General features: G+C 44.1%; 1 protein-coding gene across 1 annotated transcript in view; it reads left to right on the top strand.

Annotated features, from left to right (window-relative positions):
- The window catches only part of CENPQ (centromere protein Q), a 36,632-nt gene extending 15,575 nt beyond the window's left edge, over nucleotides 1-21,057 (top strand). Inside the window, exons 2-9 of the mRNA XM_038751863.1 lie at nucleotides 5,719-5,824; nucleotides 9,708-9,762; nucleotides 10,347-10,464; nucleotides 12,194-12,262; nucleotides 12,683-12,812; nucleotides 16,785-16,904; nucleotides 17,216-17,293; nucleotides 19,736-21,057. Of these exons, the coding sequence (XP_038607791.1) occupies nucleotides 5,719-5,824; nucleotides 9,708-9,762; nucleotides 10,347-10,464; nucleotides 12,194-12,262; nucleotides 12,683-12,812; nucleotides 16,785-16,904; nucleotides 17,216-17,293; nucleotides 19,736-19,870 (811 nt within the window). The 3' untranslated portion in view covers nucleotides 19,871-21,057. The remainder of the gene's footprint in view (nucleotides 1-5,718; nucleotides 5,825-9,707; nucleotides 9,763-10,346; nucleotides 10,465-12,193; nucleotides 12,263-12,682; nucleotides 12,813-16,784; nucleotides 16,905-17,215; nucleotides 17,294-19,735) is intronic.
- Nucleotides 21,058-21,379: the final 322 nt, after the last annotated feature.

The following is a 21,379-nucleotide window of genomic DNA, read 5'->3' as shown; positions in this document are numbered from 1 at the left end:
TTTGTTACTCTATTTATTTTACTTGTACATATCTTTTCTATTTATTTTATTTTGTTAGTATGTTTGGTTTTGTTCTCTGTCTCCCCCTTTTAGAGTGTGAGCCCACTGTTGGGTACGGACTATCTTTATATGTTGCCCACTTGGACTTCCCAATTGCTTAGTACAGTGCTCTGCACACAGTAAGCGCTCAATAAATACGATTGATTGATTGATAGGGCACGGGCCTTGGAGTCAGAAGGTTTGCTGCCATTTGTCTGCTGCATAGGGTTAGGGCACGGGCCTGGGAGTCACCAGGTTTGCTGCCATTTGTCTGCTGCATGGGGATCCGCCAAGCTAGCTCTCTTCCTCCCTTCAAGGCCATACTGAGAGCTCACCTCTTCCAGGATGCCTTCCCAGACTGAGCCCCTTCCTTCCTCTCCCCCACGTCCCCCTCTCCATCCCCCCATCTTACCTCCCACAGCACCTGTATATATGTTTGTACGTATTTATTACTCTATTAATTAATTAATTTATTTATTTTACTTGTACATATCTATTCTATTCATTTTATTTTGTTAGTATGTTTGGTTTTGTTCTCTGTCTCCCCCTTTTAGACTGTGAGCCCACTGTTGGGTAGGGACTGTCTCTATATGTTGCCAACTTGGACTTCCCAAGCACTTAGTACAGTGCTCTGCACACAGTAAGCGCTCAGTGAATATGATTGATTGATTGATAGGGCACGGCCTGGGCATCAGAAGGTTTGCTGCCATTTGTCTGCTGCAGGTGGGTTAGGGCACGGGCCTGGGAGTCACAAGGTTTGCTGCCATTTGTCTGCTGCATAGGGTTAGGGCATGGGCCTGGGAGTCGGAAGGTTTGCTGCCATTTGTCTGCTGCATAGGGATCCGCCAAACTAGCTCTCTTCCTCCCTTCGAGGCCCTAATGAGAGCTCACCTCCTCCAGGAGGCCTTCCCAGACTGAGCCCCTTCCTTCCTCTCCCCCTCGTTCCCCTCTCCATCCCCCCATCTTACCTCCTTCTCTTCCCCACAGCACCTGTATATATGTATATATGTTTGTACGTATTTATTACTCTATTAATTTATTTATTTTACTTGTACATATCTATTCTATTTATTTTATTTTGTTAGTATTTTTGGTTTTGTTCTCTGTCTCCCCCTTTTAGACTGTGAGCCCACTGTTGGGTAGGGCCTGTCTCAACATGTTGCCAACTTGGACTTCCCAAGCACTTAGTACAGTGCTCTGCACACAGTAAGTGCTCAATAAATACGATTGATTGATTGATTGATTGATAGGGCACGGGCCTGGGAGTTTCGAAGGTTTGCTGCCATTTGTCTGCTGCATGGGGATAGGGCACGGGCCTGGGAGTCACCAGGTTTGCTGCCATTTGTCTGCTTCATAGGGATCCGCCTAGCTAGCTCTCTTCCTCCCTTCAAGGCCCTAATGAGAGCTCACCTCCTCCAGGAGGCCATCCCAGACTGAGCCCCTTCCTTCCTCTCCCCCTCTTTCCCCTCTCCATCCCCCATCTTACCTCCTTCTCTTCCCCACAGCACCTGTATATATGTATATATGTTTGTACATATTTATTACTCTATCTTACTTGTACATATCTATTCTATTTATTTTATTTTGTTAGTATGTTTGGTTTTGTTCTCTGTCTCCCCCTTTTAGACTGTGAGCCCACTGTTGGGTAGGTACTGTCTCTATATGTTGCCAACATGGACTTCCCAAGCACTTAGTACAGTGCTCTGCACACAGTAAGCGCTCAATAAATACGATTGATTGATTGATAGGGCACGGGCCTTGGAGTCAGAAGGTTTGCTGCCATTTGTCTGCTGCATAGGGTTAGGGCATGGGCCTGGGAGTCACAAGGTTTGCTGCCATTGTCTGCTGCATGGGGATCCAACAAGCTAGCTCTCTTCCTCCCTTCAAGGCCCTACTGAGAGCTCACCTCTTCCAGGAGGTCTTCCCAGACTGAGCCCCTTCCTTCCTCTCCCCCACGACCCCTCTCCGTCCCCTCATCTTACCTCCCACAGCACCTGTATATATGTACATATGTTTGTACATATTTATTACTCTATTTTTTTTATTTATTTTACTTGTGCATATCTATTCTATTTATTTTATTTTGTTAGTATGTTTGGTTTTGTTCTCTGTCTCCCCCTTTTAGACTGTGAGGCCACTGTTGGGTAGGGACTGTCTCTGAATGTTGCCAACTTGGACTTCCCAAGCGCTTAGTACAGTGCTCTGCACACAGTAAGCACTCAATACATATGATTGATTGATTGAGAGGGCACGGGCCTGGGAGTCAGAAGGTTTGCTGCCATTTGTCTGCTGCAAAGGGTTAGGGCACGGGCCTGGGAGTCACAAGGTTTGCTGCCATTTGTCTGCTGTATAGGGATCCGCCAAGCTAGCTCTCTTCCTCCCTTCAAGGCCCTACTGAGAGCTCACCTCCTCCAGGAGGCCTTCCCAAACTGAGCCCCTTCCTTCCTCTCCCCCTCTTCCTCCTCTCCATCCCCCCATCTTACCTCCTTCTCTTCCCCACAGCACCATGTATACGTTTGTACATATTTTTTACTCTATTTATTAATTTATTTATTTTACTTGTACATATCTATTCTATTTATTTTATTTTGTTAGTGTGTTTGGTTTTGTTCTCTGTTTCCCCCTTTTAGACTGTGAGCCCACTGTTGGGTAGGGACTGTCTCTATATGCTGTCAACTTGGACTTCCCAAGCATTTAGTACAATGCTCTGCACACAGTAAGCGCTCAATAAATACGATTGATTGATTAATTGATTGACTGATTGGTTGATAGGGCTCGGGCCTGGGAGTCACAAGGTTTGCTGCCATTTGTCTGCTGCAAAGGGTTATGGCACGGGCCTGGGAGTTACAAGGTTTGCTGCCATTTGTCTGGTGCATAGGGATCGCCCAAGCTAGCTCTCTTCCTCCAAGGCCCTACTGCGAGCTCACCTCCTCCAGGAGGCCTTCCCAGACTGAGCCCCTTGCTTCTTCTCCCCCTGGTCCCCTTCTCCGTCCCCCCATCTTACCTCCTTCCCTTCCCCACAGCACCTGTATCTATGTATATATGTTTGTACATATTTATTACTCTATTTATTTATTTATTTATTTTACTTGTACATATCTATTCTATTTATTTTGTTAGTATGTTTGGTTTTGTTCTCTGTCTCCCCCTTTTAGACTGTGAGCCCACTGTTGGGTAGGGACTGTCTCTATATGCTGTCAACTTGGACTTCCCAAGCATTTAGTACAGTGCTCTGCACACAGTAAGCGCTCAATAAATACGATTGATTGATTCATTGATTGATTGAGAGGGCACGGGCCTGGGAGTCACCAGGTTTGCTGCCATTTGTCTGCTGCATAGGGATAGGGCACGGGCCTGGGAGTCACGGGGTTTGCTGCCATTTGTCTGCTGCATGGGGATCCGCCAAGCTAGCTCTCTTCCTCCCTTCAAGGCCCTACTGAGAGCTCACCTCCTCCAGGAGGTCTTCCCAGACTGAGCCCCTTCCTTCCTCTCCCCCACGTCCCCCTCTCCGTCCCCCCATCTGACCTCCCACAGCACCTGTATATATGTACATATGTTTGTACGTATTTATTACTCTATTTTTTTATTTATTTTATTTGTACATATCTATTGTATTTATTTTATTTTGTTAGTATGTTTGGTTTTGTTCTCTGTCTCCCCCATTTAGACTGTGAGCACACTGTTGGGTAGGGACTGTCTCTATATGTTGACAACTTGGACTTCCCAAGCACTTAGTACAGTGCTGTGCACACAGTAAGCGCTCAATAAATACGATTGAATGAATGAATGAATGATAGGGCACGGGCCTGGGAGTCACCAGGTTTGCTGCCATTTGTCTGCTGCATAGGGATCCGCCAAGCTAGCTCTCTTCATCCCTTCAAGGCCCTAATGAGAGCTCACCTCCTCCAGGAGTCCGTCCCAGACTGAGCCCCTTCCTTCCTCTCCCCCTCGTTCCCCTCTCCATCCCCCCATCTTACCTCCTTTTCTTCCCCTCAGCACCTGTATATATGTATATATGTTTGTACATATTTATTACTCTATTTATTTATTTATTTTACTTGTACATATCTATTCTATTTATTTTATTTTGTTAGTATGTTTGGTCTTGTTCTCTGTCTCCCCCGTTTAGACTGTGAGCCCACTGTTGGGTAGGGACTGTCTCTATATGTTGCCAAATCGTACTTCCCAAGCGCTTAGCACAGTGCTCTGCACACAGTAAGCGCTCAATAAATACGATTGAATGAATGAATGAACTTGTCCTTCCCAAGCGCTTAGTCCAGTGCTCTGCACACAGTAAGTGCTCAGTAAATGTGATTGAATGAATGAATGAATGAACTTGTCCTTCCCAAGGGCTTAGTCCAGTGCTCTGCACACAGTAAGCGCTTAATAAATATGAATGAATGAATCTCTATATGTTGCCAACTTATACTTCCCAAGCGCTTAGCACAGTGCTCTGCACACAGTAAGGGCTCAATAAATACGATTGGATGAATGAATGAATGAATGAATCTCTATATGTTGCCAACTTGTACTTCCCAAGCACTTAAGCCAGTGCTCTGCGCACAGTAAGCTGTTAGTCCAGTGCTCTGCACACAGTAAGCGCTCAATAAATACGATTGAATGAATGAATGAACTTGTCCTTCCCAAGCGCTTAGTCCAGTGCTCTGCACACAGTAAGCGCTCAATAAATACGATTGAATGAGTGAATGAATCTCTATATGTTGCTAACTTGTACTTCCCAAGCACTTAGTGTAGTGCTCTGCACACAATAAATTCTCAATAAATACGATTGAATGAATGAATGAATCTCTGTATGTTGCCAACTTGTCCTTCCCAAGCGCCTAGTCCAGTGCTCTGCATACAGTAAGCGCTCAATAAATATGAATGAATGAATGAATCTCTGTATGTTGCCAACTTGTCCTTCCCAAGCGCTTAGTACAGTGCTCTGCACACAGTAAGCGCTCAATAAATGCGATTGATTGAATGAATGAACGAATCTCTGTACATTGCCAACTTGTACTTCCCAAGCGCCTAGTACAGTGCTCTGCACATAATAAGTGCTTAATAAATATGAATGAATGAATGAATGAGGGGAGTGGAACTACAACTCCCGGCCTGCACCGGGGCTGGGCATTCAACTAATGATGATGAGGGGATTTGTACAGATTTATTACTCTATTTATTTTACTTGTACATATTTACTATTCTATTTATTTTATTTTGTTAATATGTTTTGTTGTCTGTCTCCCCCTTCTAGACCGTGAGCCCGTTGTTGGGTAGGGTCCGTCTCTCTGTGTTGACAACTTGTAATAATAATAATAATAATAATAGCATTTATTAAGCGCTTACTACATGCAGAGCACTGTTCTAAGCGCTGGGGAGGTTACAAGGTGATCAGGTGGTCCCATGGGGGGCTCACAGTCTTCATCCCCATTTTACAGATGTGGGAACTGAGGCCCAGAGAATAATAATAATGATAATGGTATTTGTTAAGCGCTTACTATGTGCAAAGCACTGTTCTAAGCACTGGGGAGGTTACAAGGTGATCAAGTTGTCCAACATGGGGCTCACAGTATTCATCCCCATTTTACAGATGTGGGAACTGAGGCCCAGAGAATAATAATAATAATAATATTTGTTAAGCAAATACAAATAATTGTATTTGTTTCTCTTTTATAGATCAGAGATGCCTGGCAGAGCAGGTACATCAAAGAGTAAGCCTCAGCAGCTCAAAAAAACCCCAAGAAAAGGTGTCGGCGATGCGGGTGAGAGGTCAGGCCAAGAGGTAATGAAAATACCAAATGAGCCATTCGGAAATAAATTGAATTTTGAAAATCACACTTCCAGCCTGTTACTTTTGTATGCAAAATTGAAAGGAAGAGGTGTTTTTTTGGGGGGCCGGGGGGGGACTATAGGATATATGAATGAATGTCTTATCTTCAAGAAATAGGTGGGCAGATCAGTTAGAAGTCACTGAAGTGACAGCCATGCCCGAAATGATTATGTTTGACCACAAAAGGGCAATTTGTACCTAAATAATAATAATAATAGCAATAATAATAAGAATAATGGCATTTATGAAGTGTTTACTATGTGCAAAGCACTGTTCTAAGCATTGGGTAGGTTGCAAGGTGATCAGGTTGTCCCATGGGGGGCTCACAGTCTTAATCCCCATTTTACAGATGAGGGAACAGAGGCGCAGAGAAGTGAAGTGACTTGCCCAAAGTCACACAGCTGACAGCGAAGCCGGGATTTGAACCCATGACCACTGACTCCAAAGTCCGGGCTCTTTCCACTGAGCCACGCTGCTTCTCTAATTACTGTAAAAGATAAATAAAAGAGAACTTTGATCTTAAAATGCTGTCAGTAAACTCTTAGTTAAATAGTTTGACTCCTTGGAGCATATTTGAGTTGGTCTGACAGTTGACACAAGGACAGACAAAATAGGTTCTTGGGTCCGACCAATGGTCTATCCCCACCAGTATTCTGATTTTGTCTCCCAATAATGAATTAATCCATGGTATAGTATTTGAGTGATGACTGTGTGCCGAGCACTGTGCTAGTGAGAGGTGCCATTCTTGTTCTTAAGGAGCTTAAACCCTCCGTATTATTCAAGCGCTTAGTACAGTGCTCTGCACACAGTAAGCGCTCAATAAATACGATTGATGATGATTGCAGGATGTGTACATATTTGGCTCAGTGGAAAGAGCACGGCCTTTGGAGTCAGAGGTCATGGGTTCAAATCCCGACTCTGCCAATTGTCAGCTGTGTCACTTTGGGCAAGTCACTTCACTTCTCTGGCCCTCAGTTCCCTCGTCTGTAAAATGGGAATGAAGACTGAGCCCCCTGTGGGACAACCTGATCACCTTGTACTCTCCCCAGCGCTTAATGTGAGCCCACTGTTGGGGAGGGACCGTCTCTACATGTTACCAACTTGTACTTCCCAAGCGCTTAGTACAGTGCTCTGCACACATCAGTAAATACGAATGAATGAATTATTACTAAGCTCTTCGGAGAGTACAGTATAATAGCGTCTCTGCCCACAGTGACAACAGGGAAAATATGCTTAGAGGGAAAATGGGTTAGTTGCTCTCCTTGAGATCTCCCCAGATGGTAACAGAGTCATAATGTGTGATCCCCGCTTCTTCCTTCAGCATCCCTAACTTTTCTCTGTTAATGACCCGTTATAGACCTTTCGTCTATTACTTTTCCAAGCGCTTCTTCAATTTACTGTGATTTTTCAGTTTGCATAACGTCCTGGGTTAATTTACCCCCCACCGAAGTGTTCTTGGTGAAATCTATTTCTCCCCTTTACTTTCACCGAGAAGTTTCAAGGCATTAAATATTACGACTTTGAAAGTCTAGCTTAATTATTTCTTTTTCTCCTCCTTCTCGTCCTCCTCCTTCTGGAGTAGATACAAGATAATCAAGTCCCTCACGGGGCTCACAGCCGAGGTAGGAGGGAGAATGGGTTGAATCCCCATTTTGCCGCTGAAGGAACCGCGGCATAGAGAATTAAGTGACTTGCCCAAGTTTGCCCTGGAGTTAACTCCCAGCCCCATGCTCTTTCCACTAGTCCGCACTGCTTTTCTGAAGAGCGAGATCACTAAAGACTTAATCTAAATTCATTTATCTGTATTAATGGCATTGAGTACCTGCTGTGAGCAGAGCAGTGCATGAAGTACTAGGGAAATAGCATTAGATGTCTCCATCCTTGTCCTCAGGGACTTTATTATCTAGCAAAGGAGAGAAGTATGAAGTACAGGTAGAAAGTGACTACAGATAAATAAAGACTTAAATAGAAGTGAGTATCTAAATGGATATTAGTTCTTCTAGACCATGAGCCCGCTGTTGGGTAGGGTCCGTCTCTATATGTTGCCAACTTGTACTTCCCAAGCGCTTAGTACAGTGCTGTGCACACAGTAAGCGCTCAGTAAATACGATTGAATGAATATATACAGAACTGCTACAGGCGGTTGTAAGTACAGAAGTACAGAAGGCGGTTAGTTAGGTGAATATGACCTGGGGAGAAAAAAAAAATTAAGGAGGATAGGTTTCCTGGAGGAGGTCAGATTTCAGAAGGGTCTTGAGGATAGGGAGAGCTGGGAGAAATGTCACATTTGTTAAGCACTTACCATTTTCCAGGCACTGTACTAAACGCTGGGTGCACACAAGTTAATCAGGTTGGCTAGCGTCCCTGTCCCACATATAGCTCACATTTTGCAGGTGAGGTAACTGAGGAACAGAAAAGCGACTGACTTGTCCAAGGTCACAAAGCAGACAAGTGACAAAGCCAGGATTAGAACCCGGGTCCTCTTGACCCCCAGACCCATGAGCTACCCACTAGGCCAAGCTGCTTCTCCATTGGGAAAATCCATTGTCTGTTGTTTGAACCCATAAAGCTGCTACTTCTAATAATAGTAATGATAATGGCATTTATTAAGCGCTTACCATGTGCAAAGCACTGTTCTAAGCGCTGGGAAGGTTACAGGGTGATCAGGTTGCCCCACAGGGGGCTCACAGTCTTAATCCCCATTTTACAGATGAGGGAACTGAGGCATAGAGAAGTTAACTGACTTGCCCAAAGTCACACAGCTAACAACTGGCAGAGCCGGGATTCGAACCCATGACCCCCGACTCCAAAGCCCGGGCTCTTTCCACTGAGCCACGCTGCTTCTTCTGCTTTCTTTGATTTCTATTGCCCGCCTCTGGGCCTCGGGCTCCCTGTAACTTTCACCGGGGCTTAGTAAGGTCAAATTGAGTCCACATTCATGTGACTTCTTTTTTTTTTTCCAAGGCCGCTTCTAAGGCGAATTCGTCGGAACAATGAAGAAGCGGAGAAAGCGAGGCAGTGTTTTTTCCCCATAGGTGTTTTCCCCCCACCTCCATTAATTCAGTTACTCCCCGACCTGCTATGTACAAGCCCTGAAAGATCTTGATTTCAACCCATATCAAGACTGATGTGCGGTGGATCAGCAGCCCAAGGCTAAACCTCACAGGGAACCAATCAATCAGTCGTATTTATTGAGCACTTACTGGGTGCAGAACAGTCAGAACAGTCAACCTGAGATCAAGACGTGAAATAAATTAGAATCAGGCTAATGGTAATTCAGTTGAAAAATGGAAAATGACCCTCTGTTCTTCTTTGGATGCTCGTTCTCAATGCAGTCCAAAACTCACTGGAAAAAAAGTGCGGCATGATCATTTTTTTGCGGGAGGGAGGTTTCAGAAGTTTGGAAAATTATATCTGCAACTCTTGATTCTTATGTTTAAGAGAGCTCCCACTTGATTCGGTAATACTTCATCAGTCAACATAGATGAAGAACAACACAACAGAAAAGAGCTCTCTATTCTACTGTTTTCTATCATTTCACATTGATCTGAAGAATTAATCTTTTATTAAAAATTGACTGAGGATAGGTCAGTAATCACTATCCTATCTACTGAGAAATTATCCAATTGCCACATGCTTAGAGAAACATTGGTGCTATCATTTCACATTGATCTTAAGAATTAATCTTTTATTAAAAATTGGCTGGGGATAGGTCAGTAATCACTATCCTATCTACTGAGAAATTATCCAGTTGCCACATGCTCAGAGAAACATTGGTTAATCCCTGCTCCAATTTGAAGGTATTTTTAAACCACATGCTCCTTTTATTACCCAGATCAATCAACCAACCCTAAAAGCCAAGAAACGACCAAGGAGTCTGTCTTCTGAAGGTAATACATTCTTCATTCACTTTCTCCTTTCAGTCTTCTCCTGCAGTCGTCAATTCCAGAAATTTAGCGGGCATTGCAGATTTGGTGACTTGTTGCCAGCGAATACAGGCTAGTTTACAATCTAGAGTAAGATGTTTTACAGAAGTTAAAAGAATTTTATTCCTTCTCTTAAGACTTCATTTCTTAAAAAAATGGCACTCTTTAGGAAACATTTAAAAATATCTTCTCTTTCTGGAATAGGTTGCCTGAGTATTAATTTTCACTTTTGTCAGATGGAAAGGAAGTGTTGGAAATCTAGGAAAGCATTGGAAGGCTGTCACTTCTCCTGGTTCCCATGCTGAAATTAGGGTTCCTGCTGTCGAGTCTCATTGCCAGGGTTCAGGGAAGAGAAATCCTTGACTACAGCAAGACTCGGCTTATCTGTCTACAGGACTTTCTCCAAACAATGAATATGAGTAGTAGTTTCGGTTTTGTAAGATTAATCATTTTAGTTCACTTGCTTCCTTGAATTCTTTATTTTCATCTTCTAGGCAAGAAATCGTAAGCGTTTGATTACATTAAATGTCTCTCTTCTCCTCCAACAGAGAAAATGCGTCCAAACTCTAAAAAGGTCAAATTAGTCGCCAAGAAAAGAGTAAAATGGAAGCCTCTTACAAACGAGAGTAAGGAGCATTTGCAAGCCATGATGGATTCTGTAATTCTGTGAGTATGCGGGCTTTCCATTTTGCGCCTCGGGTCACTCTTTTCCACTTTCTGCAGAAATTCCCATTCCATAAATCCCCATTCTTCTAGCTTCATTATTGAAGGCCGTATATGCTGGCGTTGTTAGCCAGACCTCATTGGATGCCTATGGAAATAATCCAGCATGTTTCTACAATACCTTCTGTTGGCAGCCATGCTGTGGGGCTGACCTCTAGCTAGTGACCAGACCAAAATAAGGACAGTACAGGGGAATTTCCAAGTGACCAGCAAACCACTGAGGGGGTTGTTTAGGGGCTGAGATGGGAGAGAAGTGGCAGTTAGATATTATTGAATTGGAATGAAAGAGACCAAAAAGGGCAAAACAAGTGATGAGGAAAACCCTAGAATGGTTTTCTAGGGTGATTTTCAATAAATCACTGTGCCTTTAGAGGAGTAAAATGGAAAATCCTTGTGATGACAGCATAATTTAATAATTATAATGGCATTTATTAAGCGCTTACTATGTGCAAAGCACTGTTCTAATAATTGTGAGCTTTTCCTCGGTAAATCCAGTGGATAATAATAATAATAATGATGATTCTGGTATTTAAGCGCTTACTGTGTGCCTAGTACTGTACCAAGCACTGGAGTGGATATAAGCAAATCGGGTTGGACACAGTCCCTGTCCCACGTGGGGCTCCCAGTCTCAATCCCCATTTTACAGATGAGGAAACTGAAGCCCAGAGAAGTGAACTGACTTGCCTAAGGTCACCCAGCAGATAAGTGGCGGAGCCGGGATTAGAACCCACAACCTTCCTCTGGTTGCCCCATAAGCACCATTGAATTTTACTTATGTACATAAAGTTTCACCGAGATGCATTAGTCCTGTGGGGTGAATATCCCTGGCCTGGTCAGCTTCTGAGCCTGCTGTTGGGTAGGGACCGTCTCTATATGTTGCCAACTTGTACCTCCCAAGCGCTTAGTACAGTGCTCTGCACACAGTAAGTGCTCAATAAATACGATTGAATGAATGAATGAATGATAGTTCAGTCTGACCAGCAGTTGTGTTTACAGTATTTATTTACAATAAGCAGTTGTATTTACTGAACGCCCTCTGTGCCCAATAAGCACTTGAGAGAGGGATGATGATTGTGATGGAGTCTTGTATGAGGTGTGAGGTACAAGCCGTGGTATCGAGCCTCCCGAACTGAGAACTTGCTTGAAGAGATTGACTAGAATGTGCCAAGCACCATCTTTAGTCTGTCATTCCCACCAGCCACATTCCCCCTAGAGCACTGGTGGCCGATAACTAAGTGGAGCAGGTTGCCAAATGCACCCAGAGATTTTTTACACACAGGCCCCACGTACGGCCAAAGTGACCAGAGCCTAGCTCCGGTGCTCGGCCACAGCTCCTTGACCTTGTTAGCCACTACGGTCACCGCGCCCCATGTCTGGTAACACCCCACATGGTCTTTCGATTAGAAATCTTCCCTACCGATGCAATATTCCCAGCAGACAGTGCTCTCCGGCGTTTCAGTATTTATTAAACTTTACCATCCGCCGCGTGCCGGCGTAGATGCAAGATAATCGGATCAGAAACTATCGAAGAGGGGATCCCACTGCCAGCAGGTGATGAGCAGAGGTTCGGATGGGAGTCAGAGAGAAGGGAGTCGATCTGAGAGAAAAAGTCTTGAGCGTGAGTGCCACTGAACTCTTCTTGCTGGGAATCGCTCTTTTTTTTCCATTCTAGGTCTGTCTTGAGTCGGAAAACGGAGGATAAAGAAAATATTCAAAGTCACCTCAACTGCTTGAAGGAAAGGTATGGCTGTAGGAATGAGAGATGTGAGTTTTTTTCCTGTACCATATTCATTCATTCAATCGTATTGAGCGCTTCCTGTGTGCTGAGCACTGTACTAAGCGCTTGGTAAGTACAAGTTGGCAACGTATATACCATATCAACTTGGCTGCATCGTTTACAAGTATAATAGTCGCCAGCAAAGAGGAGATGCGTCATTTGCTCGGCCCAAAATTGATTCTGCCTAATTGGACTTTTATTAGTCACTCCGTAGTGCCACGTGTAGCTTTGATGAGATTGTCCTTATTCACATTTGATCTCACCAGTTAAATATGAAGTCTGTTGCTCTGGTTTTCTAGGCTTGGAGTGCCTTCAATTCAGTCCTTTTTCTCTGGAATGCTTTAAGCGATAAAACCAGTCACACTTTCCTTTTCATTGATTTAGACTTTTTACGTTATGCGAAACCCTGGAAATCCCTCCAAGAAAGCTGGAGAATCTGAAAAAAATGCAGAAACTTAAGGCGGTGGAGGTTCAGCAACTGAAAACCAATGAAGAGAGTTTGGAATTACTGCAGGTAATTGGGGATCATATGTACCTGGCCTGTATGGGCTCTTTTTATGCTATTTGTTAAGCACCTCCTAGGCATTGTACTAAGCACTGGGGTAGATGGAAGCTAATCAGGTTGGACACAGTCCAAGTCCCACATGGTGCTCACGATCTTTATCTCCATTTTTAGATGAGGTAACTGAGGCACAGAGAAGTGAGGCGACTCGCCTCAGGTCACAGAGCAGACAAGTGGCACAGTCGGGATTAGAACACAGCTCCTTCTCCTTCAGCTGCTCCTCCTGTTCTCTCTCCAGTGGGCCACATTAATCCCTAATTCCCCTAAGGACTCATCAGTGATTTCTGAAGAAGTTGCAGAGTCTTACCCATGTAGCATTCCTGTTTTTGTTTTTAGGCCAAATTTACAAGGTGATCAAGCCCAATACTGGTCCTCAATCCCAGAGTTCGTTATACCGGATCTGTTACCAATCTGCCTGACGCGGTGACTCTCTGGAGACCAAAGCCGTCCAAGCAGTCTCAAAGAATTGAGGCCTTTAAATTAAAACTCCTCCCACTCTGTCACAGCTCTTGGAAAGTACAATTCAGCAACAAAGGGAGACAATCCCTGCCCACAACGGGCTCACAGTCTAGAAGGGGGGAGACCGACATCAAAAGAGGCAAACAGGCATCAATAGCATCAGTATAAACAAATAGAATTATAAATACATAGACATCAAAATAAGTAAACAGGTATTAATAGCAATAAATAGAATTATAGATATCTACATATATATGCTACTACATATACATAAACATCAGAGCTTGCTCTAAATCAAGCCCATTTAATCCCACTCCCTCCCGGGAGGGCTCAGCACAGATTTTTCTGGAATGTAAGACTTCAGTCAATCCAAAGGAGTGTCATAAGCTGTTCTCGATTATACCGAACCATTAACCTCTCATCGAGGAGTTTTGCATCTTAGATTTCCTCTTGAAGAGAAACTGTAGTTCCAGATAAAAGTGGAATTAAAAAAAAAGCCACTTGGCAGAGTTGTTTGCATAGCTGGCGGGTGGTTTTTCCGAAACTAAATCCTTTTCCTGAAGTTAGATAACCAGTTTTGTGGCTATGGGGCAGTAAGGTTGAGAACCCTGGGTGGGATTTACTGGAGGAGTTTTGGGGAACAGTATATCCCTGATTAATCAGCTTCATTTAAAAAAAAACTCATCCAAGCCTTTAACTGGATTCCTGTTATTACACGTGGGCTAGACCAACATTAATATAGGGTATTTGTAATAGGAAATACACCTAGCTTGCCCTGTGAGATAGGGCTTATGTTCTTGCAAAAACCCCCGTAATGGGAAACCCACATTGTACTACTCACCACATCTGACTCTGTGCACACATTTATGTGCACAGCTGTTACTTCTGAGACCAGGTGCTGCTCAATCCAGATAGTGTTACGTGGTCAGAAGAACATGGTCTAGAGGTTAAAGCAGCATGGCTCAGTGAAAAGAGCATGGGCTTCGGAGTCAGGGGTCATGGGTTCAAATCCCGGCTCTGCCACTTGTCAGCTGTGTGACTTTGGCCAAGTCACTTCACTTCTCCGGGCCTCTGCTATCTCATCTGTAAAATGGGGATTAAAACTGTGAGTCACCTTGTATCCTCTCCAGCGCTTAGAACAGTGCTTTGCACATAGTAAGCGCTTAACAAATACCAAAATTATTATTATTATTATTAAAGCGTGGGCCTGAGAGTCAGAAGGAGCTGGGTTCTAATCCTGGGTCCACCACTTCTCTGCCCTGTGACCCTGGGCAAGTCATTTGGCTTCTCTGTAAAATGGGGATTCACAGTGTGAGCCCCAGGTGGGACATGGACTGTTTCCAACCTGATTAGTTTGTATCTACCCCGGTGCTTAGTAAGCAGCGTGGCTCCGTGGAAAGAGCCCGGGCTTTGGAGTCAGAGGTCATGGGTTCAAATCCCGGCTCTGCCAACTATCAGCTGTGTGACTTTGCACAAGCAACTTAACTTCTCTGTGCCTCAGTTACCTCATCTGTAAAATGGGGATGAAAACTGTGAGCCCCCCGTGGGACAACCTGATCACCTTGTAACCTCCCCAGCGCTTAGAACAGTGCTTTGCACATAGTAAGTGCTTAATAAAAGCCATCGTTATTATTATTAGTAGGAAGAGCTTAACAAAGACCATTAAAAAAAAATGATCCCTAATTCTCTTGTTGGGGTCTAACTCCAAAGCGTAGTGAAATGTTTATTCTGATAGAAGTGACTAGTTTATAATAAATTACCTAGAAGTTTAAAAGATAGGCACCAATCTTAGAGACTATCCCCCCTCCACTACCAACACAGCGTCAGTGATTGACCCCCTCACCCAAGCTAAAAGAGCACAGGAATTTATGAGCAAGGTCTAGCAAGGCCTCTGATAGATTAGAAAGTATTCTTATAAGTATTTTTATAAGTATAAAGTATTCTCCACTACCAACACAGCGTCAGTGATTGACCCCCTCACCCAAGCTAAAAGAGCACAGGAATTTGTGAGCTATTTTATTTTATTTTATTTTATTTTGTTAGTATGTTTGGTTTCATTCTCTGTCTCCCCCTTTTAGACTGTGAGCCCACTGTTGGGTAGGGACTGTCTCTATGTGTTGCCAACTTGTACTTCCCAAGCGCTTAGTACAGTGCTCTGCACACAGTAAGCGCTCAATAAATACGATTGATGATGGTGATGATGAAGGTCTAGCAAGACCTCTGATAGATTATAAAGTATTCTTATAAGTATTATAAGTTTAAACTATTCTCCACTACCAACATAGCGTCAGTGATTGACCCCCTCACCCAAGCTAAAAGAGCACAGGAATTTATGAGCAATGTCTAGCACAGTCTTTTAGACTGTGAGCCCACTTTTAGACTGTGAGCCCACTGTTGGGTAGGGACTGTCTCTATGTGATGCCAATTTGTACTTCCCAAGCGCTTAGTACAGTGCTCTGCACATAGTAAGCGCTCAATAAATACGATTGATTGATTGATTGATAGCAAGGCCTCTGATAGATTATAAAGTATTTATAATAATGTCTGTCTCCCCAGCTACACTGTAAACTCACTGTGGGCAGGGAACATGTCTAACAAATCTTTTGTATTGGACTCTTCCAAGCGCTTAATTCAGTGCTCCGCACACAGTAAGCACGCAGTAAATACCATTAATTGATCGACTGATTCTCTAATGCAAGGCCTCTAGTCCTTATAATACTAACTTATCCAAGAATTGAAAAAATAGTGAACGAAGATAGGAATCAGTGGTTTTCAAAATAAATTAAATAGCAGGAAAAGGAGAGTAACCCAGTCTTACCATTTGAGCCAAATGGATTAGACCCCTGAAGCCTGGTGAGGAAAATGTCTGTTGCAGTTTTTAAACTCTGAAAATCTTGTGACACAGCGCTTGTCTGAATTCTTCATGCCATATTTATTCAGTGCTTAGCATAGTGCTTGGCATAGTGCTTAATAAATAGCAAAACTGTATTGTGTTTTTTTATAGTACTATTACTGTTACTATCACTATTTACTACATGCCAGGCAGTGTACTAAATGCTAGAGTAGCTAGAAGGCCATCAGGTCGCACATAGGCCATGTCCCACATGGGGCTCACAGCTTTAATCCCTATTTTACAGGTGAGGGAATTGAGGCACAGAGAAGGTAAGTGACTTATCCAAGGTCACACAGCATACATGTGGCAGTGCCTCGATTAGAACCCGGGTCCTCCGGCTCCTAAGCCCGTGCTCTTTCCACGAGGCCACGCTGCTTCTCCACTGATGTGGTGGCACATCAGTGCGTCTTGAGATCGTCCCTGGAGTACTATGAAAATTTCAGAGCACGAACGATTTTGATTACCGGTTTTTGTCGGTCATCGTTGAGCACCTCCAACAAATCTACTTGTGAAAGGAATTAGCTCCTGGATCGCTGCATGAGAGGTTGTCACGTTTCTTATCGTTTACCTAGAAAGAAGTCGACAAAGTAGTAGAGGCCGTACACCTGATGAGTGAAGAAATCCAAAGCCTCCAGGCCAAAATTCAGTTTCTTAAGGATGAGGTGGAAGACGAGGAGGACAAGGCGAAACAGGTAATTGAAGCAGGATTTGTTATCGCTGTTCCCCATCCTAAGGGCTGGGGGAAATTTATTCTTGTTCCCGCACCTCAGTCCGGTTAAGTCTTCTTACTGGTTCAGTGAGCTGGTTGTAGACAGGGAGTATGTCTGTTTATTGTTATAATGTACTCTCCCAAGTGCTTAGTACAGTTTTCTGCCCGCAGTAAGTGCTCAATAAATGCAATGGAATGAACAAATGGCTTTCTGAATGTTTGCAGAGAGGAAGAGAGAGAGTGAAGGAATCTGTTTGCTCTCACTTCGTTGAACGGTAATTTTCTCTTTCCTAGATGTCTCAGATGGATCATAGTAAGACCGTCACTGTACCAGAACTCTCTGAAAGAAGTTTTAAAGCACCTCTGCTTCAGGTAAAAAGAGCTAATCGGCACAGATTTCTCTGTCAGTGACAAAACTAGAAGGAAGCCGTAGAAATTTAAATCCCTTTTGATAAACTGGAGGTCTTGGACTTTCCTTGGTTGAAACTTCCCAGAAGGTGGCAATTAATTGATGTCCTCCTAAAAATATTCCTCTAGCCAGACAGATCTTTCCAGTGCACTCAGTTCTGCTATCGCCCTTGCCTTCACAACACTATATTCCTCCGACAGTGTTAGCCTGTCAAGATACAGTGCATCGCCTTGTCACAAAAAACGGTTACGCGCGTGCCAACGATACCGCGTGACTTTTTCTTAACTCGGGAGCAGAAGCAGCGTGGCCTAGTGGATAGAGCACAGTCCCGGGAGTCAAAATCCCAGCCCTGCTACTTGTCTGTTGTGTGACCTTGGGCAAGTCACTTCATTCGTTCATTCAGTCGTATTTATTGAGCGCTTACTGTGTGCAGAGCACTGCACTAAGCGCTTGGGAAGTCCAAGTTGGCAACATATAGAGACGGTCCCTACCCACCAACGGGCTCACAGTCTAGAAGGGGGAGACAGACAACAAAACAAAACATGTGGACAGGTGTCAAGTCATCAGAATAAATAGAAATAAAGCCAGATGCACAACATTAACCAAATGGAATAGTAAATATGTACAAGTAAAATCAATAGAGTAATAAATCTGTCCAAACATATATACAGGTGCTGTGGGGAAGGGAAGGAGGTAGGACCGGAGGGATGGGGAGCGGGGGAGGAAAACGGGGGCTCAGTTGCCTCATCTGTAAGATGGAGAGTAAGGCTGTGAGTCCCATGTGGGACATGAACTGTGTCCAACCTAATTATCTTGTATCTGTCCCAGAGCTTAATACAGTGCCTGACACTGAACATCTTATCTTCCTACTGAACTTCTTATCTTCCCACCCAAACCCTGTCCCTCCCACTCACTTTCCCATCACTGTTCACGGCACCATCATCCTTCCTGTCTCCCAAGCCCGTAACCTTGGCATTATCCTTGACTCCTCTGTCTCGTTCCAAGTATTCAAGCCATTCATTCAGTCGTATTTATTGAGCGCTTACTGTGTGCAGAGCACTGTACTAAGCGCTTGGGAAGTCCAAGTTGGCAACATCTAGAGACGGTCCCTACCCAACAGCGGGCTCACAGTCTAGAAGGGGGAGACAGACAACAAAACAAAACATATTAACAAAATAAAATAAATAGAATAAATATGTACAAATAAAATAAATACATAGAGTAGTAAATAAATAGAGTAATAAATACGTACAAGCGTACAAACCTCAAGCCATCACTAAACCCTGTCCGTTCTACCTCCACGGCATAGCCAAAATCCGCTCCTTCCTCTCCATCCAAACTGCTACCACATTAATGCAAGGACTTATCCTATCCTGCCGTGATTATTGGATCAGCCTCCTTTGCTGACCTCCCTGCCTGCTGTCTCTCCCCAGTCCTGTCCACCCTCCATTCTGCTGCCCGAGTCATTTCCCTTCAGAAATGTTCAGACCGTGCTTCCCCAATCCTCAAGAAACTCCAGTGGTTGCCCGTCCACCTCCGCATCAAACAAAAATGCCTCACCATTGGCTCCAAAGCACTTAATCCCCTTTCCCCCTCCTGCCTCACCTTGCTACTCTTACTACAACCCAACCTGCACACTTCATTCCTCTAATACCAACCCTCCCACTGTACCTCGATCTCATCTATCTTGCCGCCAAACTCTCGCCCCCATCCTATCTCTGGCCTGAAGAGCCCTCCCTCCTCAAATCAGACAGATCACTGCTCTCCCCCACTTCCAAACCTTATTGAAGGCACGTCTCCTCCAAGAAGCCTTCCCTGACTAAGCCTTCCTCTCCCCTTCTCCCACTCTCTTCTGTGCCGCTCTTACTTGCTCCTTCCTTCATCCTCCCTCAATCAATCAATCAATCAATCAATCCCTCCCACTCCCACAGCACATATGTATAGATCTGTAATTTATTTATTGATCTATTTATTTATATTAATGTCCATCTCCCCCTCTGGACCGTGAGCTCGTTGTGGGCAGGAATGTGTCTGTTGTTATATTGTACTCTCCCAAATGCTTAATACAGTGCTTTGCACACAGTAAGCACTCAATAAATGCGGTCGAATGAGTGGCACATAGAAAGCACTTAACCAATATCATTACTATAGTTCTTTCCCAAGTACTTAGCGCAGTGCTCAGCACACAGTAAGAACTCAATAAATGCCACCGATTGCTTGGACACTGGCATGAAGACTCTGCTTGGGTAGGGCTGTTTCAGGGCGGAATGGAGATTTCTAGGTTTTGTAGAACCTTATGACATAGACTTTGGTGGGGCCAGAGGTGAGAAGAAGCCTCACAAAAGTTAGCATCTTCAGAGAAAGTGATCCCCCCTCATGCCTGTCTTGGTTTCCTTGACTCTTAGGAAGAAATACTGATGAGGATCCCAAACCATGAAGGTCTTCTGAAGGACTTACACACTATGCAGAATTCAGCTGAAATGAAAGACATGCTCACTTTTGTGGAAGAAGCCTACAAGAAGCTCCTGAAAAGTCACTGAATAAAATGTTTCCGCCATATTTCCAAAAATGCCTAAAGCCAGCGAAGCCCGTTTGACCCCAGGGGAATATTTTTACGCTACCACCGAAGGGAAAAAGAAGCTCTGAAAATTGCAAGCCGCTCTGTCGGTCTGGAGGCCGTAAACCGGTGTCCTTGGCCCCTGGGTCCTCTTCAGAGTTTGGGTGGCTCACAGTGAAAATCCAACCGCCCAGTCTTCAGAAGGGTATCCTTGTGGGACTTGTCGTTTCAGCTTTTTTTTATCTAGAGCTACACAACTAAAAGGGGGCAAGCCTTACCCAGCTGGGGGGGCCTCAGGCTAGGCCACGGCGGCTCCAAAGGGAGCCAGATGCTCTGTAACCCCGGCAAATGAAGCACGGTACCGTGAGCGTCTCTTAAACGTTGCTGCTGTGGATCTCAGAGCCTTTGCCGTGACCTGCTGGATTCTGAGGTTCTCCCCGATCTGATCCCCTGCTTTTGAAACCCCCTCTCCTCCCGTCTCAGTTTTTGGGAGTTCAAGCATGGTCACTTTTCCCCCTCGTCTGATGAGGAGGGTCGAAGGTGAGTCAGCTTCCAGGAGAAATGTGGGGAATGTGAGAATTGGAATCGCCCTACCTGGTGACCTTATTTTGCTTTTTGGCGGATGGCATGATCCATTCATTTACAGGGCTGGATCATTTTATTGTCAAGGAATAGTTATAGGTCGCGATCGCGTGTTCGATTACTGAAGTCCTATTCTGCTCTACTCACACTTCAGTTGTGTGCACTTGTATTTACGGAGCGCTTACTGTGTGCAAAGCCATGTACTAAGCGCTTATGATGCGGCGACAGAAGAGATCTCCGTGTCCTTTTCACAGACAGATTTTCGGAGAAGTGTAGCTCCCGGGAGATTTGATATCAAAGGGTAGTTTATTAAAGTGTATGATTATTTAAAACTCTGTGAGTGGGCTGTCACTGAAGTTGTACATTTTGAAATCTGGTTTTAAACACAGGAGTCTTGCATGGCATGCTTTCAGAAGGAAATCCCTTGAGCAGATAGGAGCAGGTGGATGGCAGGAAACCGTGCCGCTTCAGTGTGTTGTGAAATAAAATATTTTCTTAATGTAGAAATCTCTTGTTTTGTACACCAGCAAATGTAGAAGACACAGTATCTGATTTATTAAATTGAATTATTATAAATATCTGATTTATTAAATTAAAGGGCGTCAGTAAAAATGGACAGGCCAGAGCAAAATTCTAATTATATAATGAAATGGTGGGAATCGGCCATTCACTGTAAAAGGAAACCTATTTGCACCTGGTACAAAAAGTGTTTTGATTAATCGGGTTTTCTCTGTGAAGGATCTAGGTATTATTGCCAAAACAAAGACTCAGGATGCGTCTCGTGTTTCATTGTCGGTTGCCCATTCAGCAGTAGGAAAGAAAACAAGTTACTCAATTCCCCGTTGGCATCTGACTTTTTCTGGGTATAAGTTTTCACGTGTTAATTTGTTTCTCAGCTGAATACATGCCC

This window comes from Tachyglossus aculeatus, chromosome 9, assembly GCF_015852505.1.
Source record: "Tachyglossus aculeatus isolate mTacAcu1 chromosome 9, mTacAcu1.pri, whole genome shotgun sequence".
Classification (NCBI taxonomy): Eukaryota; Metazoa; Chordata; class Mammalia; order Monotremata; family Tachyglossidae; genus Tachyglossus; species Tachyglossus aculeatus.
Note: the sequence above shows the minus strand (reverse complement) of the source record. Positions and strands in the feature narration are given on the sequence as shown.